Here is a 13,801-nt window from a genome sequence, read left to right on the forward strand (position 1 = left end):
ATTCTGATTCTGATTCTGATTCTGATTCTGATTCTGATTCTGATTCTGATTCTGATTCTGATTCTGATTCTGATTCTGATTCTGATTCTGATTCTGATTCTGATTCTGATTCTGATTCTGATTCTGATTCTGATTCTGATTCTGATTCTGATTCTGATTCTGATTCTGATTCTGATTCTGATTCTGATTCTGATTCTGATTCTGATTCTGATTCTGATTCTGATTTTGATTCTGATCACGAATCATATTTTTTTTTGTTTTTTTTTTAATCACGGATTTTTGTTTTTCAACAGTTTTCAGCCTGAATTGGCGATGATTTGGAAATTTTGTGTCAAAGGAACTTTAATGTAAAATTGAATGCCTGATTTGATGGCCTACTCAAAATTCCGTATAAAATGCGTTTTTCGTAGAATAAAGAATACAAAGAAAATGTATTTTTTTTTTCATATCTTCATGCAAGGTTTCTTATGTTTTTTAACCATTTTTATAATATGAACTTTTTTTTTCAAATATATTTTTTGTGTTGATGATACTGTTTGTTTTAAATAACGTTTTAAAGCAATCTATTTAGAACCATTCTAACGCCACTGATTCCTTTTCGTTGTTGTCCAACGTGTGGCCATTTTGGAATTTCTTCCTCCTTTTTCTTTTTTTTGTTTCACCAAGAGCCTTTCCCTCGTCCACGTGATGGATGGAAAACTTTCCATCACACAGAGCGACTCTCACGACACCGAACGATTTCCATCCAAAGCACAAAATTTGCTGGGCGGACCAACCCCTGCAGAGAAAACACACTCACATACAAAAGCACACATATGGCAAACAGTTTTTCATCAGTGCGAAAAGCTTGTGGTCGATTCCGACTGCAAGGGAAAGAAAAGAAGGGGGCAGGGGAAGGAATTTATTCGCATCAGAGCGTTTTTCCGAGGAAAGTGAGAGCAAAGTTTCTTGTTTTGTTTCGATTTGTGAGGAAAAGTCTGGCAGGCAGCGAGAGAGAGAAAAAAAAGTTGTGCAAAACAAAAGCCCACACAGTTAGGCAGCGGCAGCAGTTTCTCTGGTGACGAGTTCACTTGGGAGGATTTTTCCATCCAATTTTCACTAAATATGGTGTTGTTTAAGGAGAGATTCGAATAATCCTTTTTTGATTGAAACAAAAATCAAATTAATTTGAAATTTTGGAACTTTCAAAGTCGTCAACCTTAATCAGACCGTAAAGCTAAAAGTCACCTTAATCCAACATGATGGAACCACCCCACACATGTGGGCCAGCATAAATTTAACGAGTACAATGCAGCAGAAGGTTCCATTGTTTCCTGGTTGATGGCGATGAATTTCAGGTCGTGGAGTTCTGGGGAACCATTTTTTCCTCGTTCATTTCATTTTTCAGAAAGGACAAAGGGGCGACACATTCATTATGGTTGACTTTGTCTGGAAAATTTAATTAAAATTTGGACAGGTCAGCATCCAACATCCCATGCTGGATTTATTTTTTGAGAAAATGTGAGGTAATATCATCCTCCTTCTATGAAATCCAAATGAGTTAGATCTCATTTAAACGAATCTTCAGTTATCAAAATTGATCATCAATATATATTTTCCTATTGCATTAACGTCACAGCTACAAAATGACGCCAGAACGAGCCTGTCACTGGCACAAGCTCATTCACACAGAAATCCTTCCATTCATACAAGCACAAGTACATCCACACCGCTTCGATGACAAATTGTGTCGAGAAATCATTATAATGGCAACCCTTCAACTCGATCACGACACACAATTCACAGCGGTGCAGAAGCGGGTGGAAGAATACGAAAAATACCAAATAAAAATCGATCGATTTTGCTTCGCGGCATTGTCCGGCGTCGAGCAAAAATAAATCGGATCAACTATTAAAACGTACACCACCAGAAAACAGCTCAACAATGGCTGAATCCGGATCGAGTCGTATCTCCAACTTCTTTTTATCCCCCAACTCCTGGAAAATCCTTTTCCACAGTCGCTTTTCCGCAACGTGGCGCGATGCCAATTTTTATTTTTATGATTTCATGTACCACCACCCTCAACTCATCCCACTTCGCCACCTTTTTTTTCGTTGAGGCAAACAACCACAAACAACTCAACTAAAGTTGCTGGGAGTGGGGGTGCTGGGTGGGAAAATATGAGTGGAAATCCGAAAAGCAACAACCAATTTGCCCATGTTCCATTTCGTCCATTTCGGGTTGCACACCAACAACAAACAACAATAACGATCAATTTCGTTGACATTTGGGAAAATGTGAGGATTGAGGGCTTGCAGCCGCGCGCCGTTCCAGCAACAGATGGGGAAGCTCTATTTTATTTGCTAGAATATACAGCCCAACTTTGTGGCTAGTTTATGTCAATGCAAATTAGTGTGATGTATTCGGGACTATTTTTTATTATTATCTGCTGGTTTTTGTCGGAAGAGAACACTTGTAAATTTTGACAAAACGGCTTATTTTGTATTTTTTTACTGGAATTTATTTATCCATATTTTCTTTTGTCAAAAGAAGATATTTTATATAGTGTTATCATATCGAGCTAAAACTTTGTTAATTTTCTTAATCCTTGTAAAGTCGTGAGAGTCACAATTGATCAATGATGGTTAACTGGGACGTCAATAATAAATAACTTATATAAAATTTTGAGACACATTTGCCTCTGGTGAAACATTCCTTCACTGATTTCATGTGTACTGGTTGTCTTTGACTTCCAAATGACCTCAAAATTGTAAAATATTCAGAATATGTATTTTGTAATTTGGCGATTGTCACTCAAATTTAACATTCTTTTGGGTCGCTCAGCCCTTTCAAAATCGGCGAAAACCCGTGGTAAAAATCACATTTAAAAAACAAAATTTCAATGTTTCAATGGAAAACGAAATCGTATCAACTGAAAATAATCTTAAATATTCTGCATTGATAATTATAATTAGCATGTTTTGACTTATTTAGGAATTTTTTAAAATTTAAAATTCCGATGTACAGTATTGTAATTATTTTTTATGGGAAAAAATGTCGTCTTTCATCTAGACACTTTTTCATTCGAATGTTGAAATGATAAATAGTTTAATTTCACGAACGTATCAAATAATCAGATCTTGAGTATTTTTTCAAAACCATCAATGCGCCGTGGGTTTCCTATGTTCAACAACATTTTTTTTAAGAAAACGAGATATTAAAACAGAAAATGAAAAAAAATAACTGTGAAAAAAAAGATATTATATTTCAAGAAGTTTTTGAAATTTAAAAAATTCAAGTTTTTAACTCGTTTTATTTTTAGTGTTAAACCATACTTTTTTAAAAACTGTGTATTTTTTTAAAATGACAAGAGAGCAGTTATCCACCAAAACCGATCTTTTTTTGATATTTTTGGGGGCCTTCCCTAAGAGCAAAGAAGCCATTTTGTGTAGTGCGTCCATCCCGGGAATTCCCGGGACAAAAATCCCGGGATTTTTCCAAAACCGGGAATTCCCGAATCCCGGGATTTTTTTATAATTTGTCCCGGGAATTGTCGAAATTGAAAAAATATCAAATTTTGATCGGGAAATTCAGATTTGGTTGTGGAAATAGATGAACAATATTCAGTAATCGATAAAAAATGTAAAGCATTAAAAACTGTATTCGGCATTTATCAGCATTAATTTGGCAAATTACAAAAATTGTTAAAATTTAGTTTACAGATAAGCAAAATGCCTAGCACTTTAAATATTTTCTATTAAATTTTTTAAAGACTGGGTATTGTATTTACGTATATTTAAAATTGGAAATTTGAAAAAAAAAATATCGTATTAAAAAAGTTTTCATCAAAAACCGGAATCTGGGTCCAATTAGGACAAATGTATCGAATTAAGTTAGCTATTTAACTTTTTTTTTTCGCATAATGTTTTGATTGACTTCGGTTTAAACAGGAATGGAACAAAGCAATTAGTACACCGATTTCCAAATTTATTGCTCAAAAATCTCCTGTACCTATTCAGACGGTAGTCTCGATTTTCCCCAGTTGGTGGTAGTAACTTGAAGATAATTTTTCAAATATGTTTTATATAAAACATGATATTCAAAACATATCTAAAATTTTACATTGACTGGTATTATTTTATTTGTTGTCGCTTCTTGCTTTTTTTAAATACATTTTCAATTAAATTTTCAATGCTTTTTTAGTCATGGCATATAAAAAAATATATGAAAGAAAAAAATATAAAAGACATATTGATTCAACAAAAAAAAATATATAAAATATAAAAATGTGGTTCGTTTAAAATCCAAAGCACAACAAAGAAGATAAAATTCATTTATTAATTTCTTTTAAGCTTTCAAAAACAGCCGTCTTTATTTAGATTGAAGTGTAAATTATCAACATTCAATAGTATTGAGCTAATTTTATGATTTAAAGCTTGAAAAACATAATAAATATAACAAAAACTAAGATATTGTAACTATTTCATAAATTTCTCGGGATCCCGGGAATTCCCGGGATTCCAAAAATATTTTTCCCGTTTCCCGGGAAATTCAAAACCCGGGAAATTTGGACGCCCTAATTATGTGTCATTGGTTCACCCATATAATATTGGTAGTGGTCCATACAAAAATGTTACGTAAATATTCAAAAATCTGTACCATTTCAAGGAATTTTCTATTCGATTTGGTGTCTTCGGCAAAGCTGTTAGCATTGATGAGGACTGTTCAGAACAAAAACGGGACATGGAAAACAAAATTTTGCTGATTTTTTAATTAACTTTTTTCAGAATGAATTAGCTTCCAAATATCCATATTTTTTTTTATTTTTTTTTATTTTTTGATATGTAGCGACATTTTTAGAGCCACAGAATAGTATGGGCAAAAATTTTGCCGGCAAGTTGTTATTTTTTGAAAAAAAAAAAAAATATAAATTTTACTCGAAGTTTAAAGTTTTGATTTAAAAAATTACAAAATATTTTTTTTCGAAAAGATTATAAAACTTAAAAGCAGTTTATGCAACAAGTAGCAAAAAGAAGATTTTTCCAGCACGAGTCGTAATTTAACGAGGTTCACCGAGTTGGATAAGTACAACGAGTGCTAAAAAAAAATAAAGTTTTGCAACGAATTCCGTACAACATTTTTCTGAAATTCCGAAAAACACTCTTTGAATAGAATTGTAAGTCAAATGACAATGTGTTTAGTCAACCCACTATTCAAATCAAAATAAAGTTGAAAAGTATTACATTTCGAAACAAATGCTGAAAAGTTCAAGTTTTCAGCATCCATTTCAGTGCTGCTAAGTAGAAATTTTCAGCTTTTTTTTAAGTGTTTCTATTCGAATTTTTATTTTTGGTAGAGAAAAGTTGGCCGTCTCGTCGTTATAGAAAGGCAGAAAAAGTAAACAATTTCAAGGCGCAATTGCAAAAATAACGTATGATTCATGTTTTAACATAGGAAATTGAAGATTCCTGAGATATTGGCATAAGAAAATGTGGAAGTGTTTGGATGAGACTTAAAAAAACATCAATTTTCTTGTTTCTTTTTCTTTAACTTGCTGTATTTTATTTATTATTTTATAGGACATTTTTTGAATTTTTAGAAAAAAAATGTTTTTTTTTGAAATGGACAATTATAGAAACTTTTTAAAAAAAATCGAAAAAATAGAATTTTTCAAATAAATTTAAACTTTAATGTAGATGTATCTTGAAAACGTTGCAGTTTATCAAAAAATCTGTAAAGTAAGTTCGATTGCAAATTTAACAAAAGATTTTTCCCTTTTTTATGGCTCAAAAGTTGCATTTTTTGGACACCATAAACATATCATAAAAAATCAAAAAAATGAAAATATAGCATTAAGGATATTGAATTTCTGTGAAAAAACTATATAAAAAACAAGTTGATTTTCCTGGCTAGGTTGTGTATTTTTTCCACGATTTCGTGGAACTCTTCACGAACAAAAAAAAATGATAATTTCTGTGAAATCAAGTGAAATTTTATGATTTTTTTTTATCCATCCTACTCAATTTCATTTTTTTTGTTTGTTTGGACTTAACTTGTTTGCGTAGTTTGCATCAAGTTAAGGAAGAAATTAATGTCTTCGCATATTTCGAATATTATTATTTTTTATCAGTTCTATCTAACAAACATTTTGTGTTTTCTAATCTGATCAAAATAATTTTTCCTTGTAATTCATATGAGATTTATGAGATTTTGTTTTTTCACTATTTTGTTTAATTTTTTTTGGTTTTTGATGTGTGAAATAATATTGCTTATTTCAGAGATTTTACAACAATCAAGAAAAGTTGTAAAAAACTCTCCAACAAAGTGCACACCTCAAACTACAGCAGAAAAAAACTATCTAAGACACACTCCCGTGTTTGAAACTGTTCTTAAGTGTTCGAAAGCACCAAACCTCAGTCGAGACACGCACCACTATAGGCGAGCGGGGTGGAGAAGGGGTAGGATTTCAAGTATGCAAATATTTGGTGTGCAGATATTATTTGCAAGGGTGGAGAATTTGGTGCAAAGTTTGCAATATTGAGGACAGAATCTTTCAATTATATTTTTAGTAACCTTAAGGGTGCACAGCAACCAAGGAAGTTGTTGTCTTTCCAAATTTGTCAAACTTACGGACCCAATCCTGAAAGAATCTGATTGTAAAAATTGTCAAACTTTGTTGTATATAATTTTGAAGGCCTTAACTTGGGGGATGAATAAAAAATTATATCGATAGTTCCCGTAGTTTTGAAGATACTAAAATGTCTGTAACAAAAATCTGGGTCCAGAAGCTCTGGTTGATGTGTACCGTTAAGAGCAAATAAAAAAAATGATGTTGAAGAAAATTTTATGTGAAATTATGCAGTTTGACAGGACAATGGTAGTTTGATTTTGAATCCTTTTAAACAAAACTGAAAACAATTAGACTTATTTTGGAAACGATTTTTTTTAGTTTTGTAAAACAAATTATTGATAAAATACAACAAAGTGAGCTATGTTTTTACTTCAACTATATTTAAATCAATGATAATTTTCATTGAAATGTATTGTTTTAAAATTAGATCCCTGGATTCATTTTAATTTGCTAGCGTGAAAACTTACTAAGCCTAACTATGGCGTTTAATTACAGCTTCTACAAAGCGAACAAGTTCCTGTCAATCGATTTTAAAAATATATTATTTTTACTGTGAAAATTATTATTTTCATTTCAATAAAATAGAACTAAATCCTAAATTTGCCAAACAAACATGACGTTCCCTTTTTGGTAGAGCTAAAAAATGATTAGAAACTAGCTGATTGATTGTCTTACTTTTAGTTCAATAATGCTCGAATACAATTTAAAATTGATGTTTGCTTGCACTTTATTTCAGTACATTAAGTATGCAGGTTTGCCAGCTGTCTTTAAAACTATTTTGAAATTTGTTTAAAGTATTTGTTATTTTTTGTGATAGGATGACCAGAAGGAAACTTTTTTTCGTAAAATCACGATAACCCGTGATGTTTATAAGCAAACCCCTCATGTCTACATATAAATTTTTTTGTAATTGTCAGCTCTACAACTTTGTAGAACATTGTTACACTTTAAAAAATAACCCTGCAAAGTTAGAAAAAACACGAAATTTTAAAATGAAAAATTTTGTTCTAAATGAAAAAATGACCCTTCTGGGTCAATGTAGATTCGAAAAGTACATTAAATTTCCTATAAAATGACATGTTCCAAATTTTTTTACAGTCGAGTAACGGAAAATGGGAGATTTTTTAAAACTTTTTTAGTGTTTTTTTTCGATGAAAAATACGTTTTTTCGGAAGTCTTAGTACGCCATCAAATCGGGCGTCTAATTTTACATAGAAGTCCCTTTGACACCAAATTTCTATCTCATCACCGTTTCAGGCTGCAAATTATTGAAAAACACCTCTTTTTTCGCATGTTCAAAAATGAAAGGGGTCGTACCGCCCCTCCGTCACGAGATATCAAAAAACGGACCTCGGATTCGTGATCAGGGACAAAAGTTACCCCTTAGGACAAAGTTTCACGCAAATCGAAGACTTTTCCCGATTTCGTGTGAGTTGGTAGAGAATTACCCTAGGTTCTTCTTGAAATCACTGCCTTACGTTCAGCAATTTGTCTTATATGTCATAGCATATGTCTCAAGAAGTACCCCAAATGACAACCACATTTCAGCAGCTGGTCACTACTATCCCCTACATAATTGATCCATTTATTTCACGTCTTGTCGACCACTCCCGCCCAAAGAATAATAGACCCAATTAGGGTCACCAAGTCCTGCCATATAAAAAAAATATGAAATTTGTCCTCTGCGTACTCACCGGTAGTAGTTGAGCACCTGCGCGAACACCCCCGGGTGCCGATCGAAGAAGTACTCGTTCAGCACGGGGTCGTAGTTGCCCAGTGCCTCGGTCAGCCGGGACAGCCGCGTGGCCGGAATCTTCTTCAGCGTCGCCTTGTACGTCTCGTGCCGGATCCCGCCGACGTTCAGCACCACCCGGTTTTCCGAGTCCATGTTCATAAGATTCATCGCGCGACCTTAAAGGTCTCTGCTAGTGCTGCTGGTGCTGGTGTACGGCGTGCGTTTTGCTCCCAGATGTTAAGCAAGAGTGGGTGGTTGTGGTGGAGGTCGCTCTCCCCTGGGAGCGAGAGTGCCTTTCTTGATTAGGATTTTTTTTACGATTTCTTTTCCTGCTTTGTCACACACAGTTAATCACGGTGAGTCCGGTTTGGGGGGTGGCGGACTGTCCCCGGCCTGGGAGTGAAAGTTATTTTTCATCAACCGAATCTCTCCACCGGGTGATTAATCATCCTGGGAGGTTGATTTCGTCGTCGTCGTTCCGTTTTCGGTCCTTCCTGGGAAATCAAGTCCAGGTTGCTTGCCCCAGACTCCTTTTTGCGGTGTGATTAATTCGTTTTGTCGTCCCTCTTGTGCTGCTGCTGCTGTTCCTCCGGATGGTGACAGGGTGGACATCACCGGAACTCACGCCACAGCATCCGTCGTCGTTCGCCTCCTTGGACCGGGTCACACCACGCTGTTGACGTCCTCGTCGAGTTTACGTCTCCTGGGCACGAAGCTGCTGCGAGAAGTTGCTCCAACGACCTGGACGACCTGCTGCTGCTGAAATCGACGACGGGACGAAGGGACAACATCTTTTCCTGCCGGACTGATTAGCATTCTGGAGGAGGCAGTCCTCGTCCTGGTCGTCATTGAAGTCGCTACTTTGGCTGATTCGATTGGCCACTGGGCTGATGTTGCTGCTGCTGCTGCTCGGGATGATTGTGGGTGGTGATGTGGTTGGCGGTTCAGGGTGGCCACGGTTCGCCAGCATCGTTCGTCTGGAATTGGCGCAATACGGAGAGAGAGAGAGGAAGGAAATTGATTAGCAGTTGGTCCGGCCAGCATCAGCAGTAATGCAATGGTAGTGATTAGTATTAATGGAATTGAGGTTCTGTTTCCCGGTTGTTTGATATGCTTCGTGGGGGTATTAGCATAAAAGTTGATTACAGAGCTTCTTCGGAATTGTATCGATGGTAAAATGACAGGATGGAAGATTGCAGATCGAAGGTCACAGGTTTCGCCAGTTTCGCCAAATTCTTTATAAAGAACTTGATGCCTTATCCAATCCTAATCAAATTTAGTATTTAAATCAGTAAACTTATTGACTGATTTTTTTTCAATTTCTCAGACCAAAACACTTCTTCAAAGTTCTAAAGATTTTAAACAACCTTTCTACCCAACCAACCGTACCCGAACCTAGTGCAACTCGACTCTCCCCTTAATCCCAGCAGCACCCCACTAAGCTCGAAAGCAAAGCAAATCAATTCACCTCGAACAATTTCATTACGGGCATGTTTTGTTTGAACATTATCCCGATTATGGATGCCACAACGCAACGCTGGCGTTCGCCAGCTCTGCCAGAGATCGAAAACTTTGCACAAACACCCGCACAAAACTAAAATTGAAATTGTTACCAACCTGCTGGAAGCCCGTAAAACGAGGGTGGTGCACTAAATTAGTTACGCTCTAGTCTAGTGTGAGGTGCCCAAGCTTAGAGGGTGCACACCGTTGATGAAACCATTTCAGACGAGTTGAGTAACGGATTCATGCCACCTTTGCTGGCAGGACGAAGTTGACTGACTATGTCAGACTAGCTGCAGCAGATTGAAATAGTCTGTGGCATAACGGGGCAGGAGCAGCGTGTGGTTTTTGAGGTTGGCGCGCTTGAATAATACGAGCTTTTATTAAATCTGAAAACATGGAAAATGTGGGGACGATGCTTTTCGGGTAAATGGATCGGTAGCAGCAAACAGGTAGATATTGCCACCACATTCGAAAGGTATGTGAGAGTTGGGTGCAAATTTGTTGCAAGTAGTAACGTCATGATTCGAATTCCCGGACGCTTCGAAACCCGGACACCTCATCTTGTTTTATCTATTATTTGGACATAACTTCGCATTATGAATGTCAAAACTGTGTTATTTGATGAATTCTAACATCAACTTTCATTTAAAGTTGGTTTGAACGGTGTAGTTAATGCCAAAATAGTTAAATAAAATCAAATTATTAGTTTACCAAAAATTTGAAACATTTCAATTGAAACATTTCATAGGTGGCCGAAGCACCGGGAAGGCAATGCAGAAATTTTTGGGTTTGATTTCCTTAAATTCAAGCAAATTTTTATATTAAATATCGATTGCTTTAATGTTAACAGCTTATTTAAGACCTAAAGAATGCCTTTCACTAAAATTTCAATCCAAATTCGTGCGATTCATAGGCAAAATCGAGTGTCCGGAATTCGAAGCAAAAGTGTCCGGATTTCGAATCAGTTTTTATCAGTGTCCGGGATTCGAAGCACAACAAGTCATTTTAATTTCAAAATTATGATGAAAAATTGTTAGAAATACACATTTTGCATGCATTTTCTTAAAACTGCTTGTTTATACTACATCCTGATGATATTTCTACATTTCTAACTTATTACATGATTTTTTGCCAGCTAAAACAAAAATGATATGCTACTAAGTGTCCGGATTTCGAATCATGACGTTACATGCAACACATATTTTTGCTCTCAATTCAAGGTGAATTTTGCTATTGTCTTCAGATTTTATAATTGTTTTTTAATCTTTTATTCCTTTTTATTTTCGTTTTTTTCTTCTTTTAATATCCTAAATGTTCATTCAACTATAATCTGTTTTACTAGCTATAGATTTTTTAAGCATTAACCCTCTACTGCCCAATTTTTGTTTTCGAAAATATTCATTTTTCCCGTGTTCAGGAAGTCATTTTGAGCAACTTTTGTTATACGAAAAACTTTACTTCTCTTGTTTTATGTTTTTCTTGTTTTATTTTTAGTATTTAAATTTGCATTTGTCTTGTTCAGTTTATGTTTGTTTTTAGTAGTATTTGGCCTATTCTACGACCTAATATAATAACATTTTGCCTATCTATTTTTTTCATGTTTTTACAGTTACTTTTTAATTTTTTTTGCATGTTTTTCACATTTTTTTCTATAGAATGGCATCATTATCATTTAAATTGCAAAAAAATGCGTAGAGGCATAGTCTGGGGCACTACAAAAATTACTGCATACTTCTTTTTACTGAAAATATAGTAAATGTTAGTAAAAAACACAGCCAAAGTTAACCCCTAAAAAAATGACATTTTTAAAAACATTGGCAAAGTCACATAAAACAAGTTAAAATTCCAACCCTGAAATTTTCTAAAATTTTATGAGTTCTTCTTTCCAATGCTTTTTTAAGATCAAAAATCGTTTGAAAAATTGATTTTTGGTGATTTTATAGATCGAAGCCCGTCTAAAGGCGGGGTTAGGTTGTAAAGGGTTAAAAAAGCTTTAAACTAGTTTTTTTCTTTCAATTTTGAAAATCTTATGTCCTAAAGAGTCAATTATTAAGTTAAAAAAATTCCTGAATAAATCATTGTTTAAATGTTTTTAACAAATCATCTGCTTTCCCAGTTAAAATCCACATTTGTATTTGTCATTTTAGGAGAAATTCATTGTACGCTTTTAATCTGAAACAGCACTTTTAGTCATCATCGAGATTTATTTCCTAACCATGTTTTTTTTTCGTTTGGCTACTTATTAGAAGAATTGAGTGCATAAGTGTTATTGTTATGCATTGCATAAACGCCAATCGACAGGTTCGAATTCAAATGAAAGTCCTGTGAATTAATATAATTGTTGAACTCTGGTATAAGGATTCGTTCAAAAATTACGTCCATGGATAGGTCGAGGGGGGTAGTCAGAAATTCTGAAAATCTCTTAACGTAATATTTGAGTAAACCCTAAATGCAATGCACCCATTTTGGGGATACATGGGGCAAATTGGGACGACTATTTTCGCTGTTTTTTGTACAATATTCTTTAATATTTTCGAATGATTTGAGAGAGAGAGAGAGTTTTAAAAGCAAAATTTATAAAAAGAGAGGCTTCGTCATGCACACGGGATATGTCTTGAGAGTCTTCACCCCGAATTGCAGCCAATTTGATCAATTCCATCTTGAGATATCGTGGCACCCGTAAATCAACTCGGTGTTTCGAGAAAAACGCTAGGAAAGTTTGACAGTCCGCTTTACGCACGGCAAAATGTTAAACTCAAAATCGTCTCTAACTCGGTATAATCATGAAATATCTTCATGAAACTTTCAGGAGTAATTCAAAACCATCTTTTTGCTGGATTCAATATATTTTTTGGAATGTGAAATTTTGTGATTTTCTACATATATGCAACCTCTTAAAATTATTTTATGTTATTTAAATCCGTAATTTACAATTTTATTCATTGGTAGAGAATTCACAAAAAAAAATCTGTCGATAAGAGCATGTTCAGGGAAACAAAATCTATCATACCTTGATAAAACTGAAGCGTCAACCGACATCAATTGTCAAGTAGTCAAAATCTCCCGTTGTGTAATAAACGAATCATTTCGGGTACATTGGATCCTAAATATTAAAAAATAAATAATAAGATAGTTTTTGGTAATTTTGTTTAGGTTTAACTTTTTGAGAAATTTGGGATATTTTTTTATAAATAATATCTTAACTCTTTGTTTTAGAGAAATTCTTCCAAAACATTAATTATTACTTAAGTTAAAGAAGGTATTTCTAAGGAATTGTATTATGACATCATGAAAGTGTTTCATTTTAAATTTACAAATACTAAAATAAGTTCTTCGATTGTAAAACGCAAAACTTTAAACTCAAATATGTTCCTTTTATTAAATTAAATTTGGTTTTAATCCGCATGGATTTTAATGTGACAGGTTTTGAAAAGTTTTAGTTTTTATATTATTTAACTTAGGCCGATGCAAATATTTAAAAAAGTTTTTGCCCCTCGGCCCTGGCCGAGGTCAAGGGGGGGGGGGGGCAAAAAAATAAAAAAAAAATTAAATAACAAGCCAAAGTCTTCACATTTAAATGAAAAAAGTGTTTTAAAATGCATTTTACACTAGTTCAGTTGTTTTGCAATCATTAGTTTTCAAAAAATCTAAGATCTGACAAAAACAAAAATTGTATCGAAAAAAAAGATTTTGCATCGAAAATTTTCTAAAAATCTTAATATTTTTTAAGGCAAGGAGGAAGGGGGAGGGAGGTTAAAAAATATAAAAATTGAATTTGGGTAATTCTCCGCCAACTCACACAGCAGTTGCCCCGACCCCTCTTCGATTTGCGTGAAACTTTGTCCTAAGGGGTAACTTTTGTCCCTGATCACGAAACCGAGGTCCGTTTTTTGATATCTCGTGACGGAGGGGCGGTACGACCCCTTCCATTTTTGAACATGTGAAAAAAGAGG

At 34.4% G+C, this 13,801-nt stretch overlaps 1 protein-coding gene across 4 annotated transcripts in view; it reads right to left on the reverse strand.

Moving 5' to 3' along the window:
• The window catches only part of LOC120417731 (potassium voltage-gated channel protein Shaw-like), a 225,162-nt gene that overhangs the window by 47,667 nt on the left and 163,694 nt on the right, over positions 1 to 13,801 (reverse strand). For all 4 annotated transcript variants that reach the window (XR_005605501.2, XM_039579888.1, XM_052707324.1 and 1 more), the window contains one exon: positions 8,305 to 9,322. Coding sequence is in view for 3 of the 4 variants with exons in the window: in XM_039579888.1 (XP_039435822.1) it covers positions 8,305 to 8,513 (209 nt within the window). In the remaining variant the exon portion in view is untranslated. The remainder of the gene's footprint in view (positions 1 to 8,304; positions 9,323 to 13,801) is intronic.

The sequence above is a fragment of the Culex pipiens genome, chromosome 2 (assembly GCF_016801865.2).
Source record: "Culex pipiens pallens isolate TS chromosome 2, TS_CPP_V2, whole genome shotgun sequence".
In the NCBI taxonomy this organism is placed as follows: Eukaryota; Metazoa; Arthropoda; class Insecta; order Diptera; family Culicidae; genus Culex; species Culex pipiens.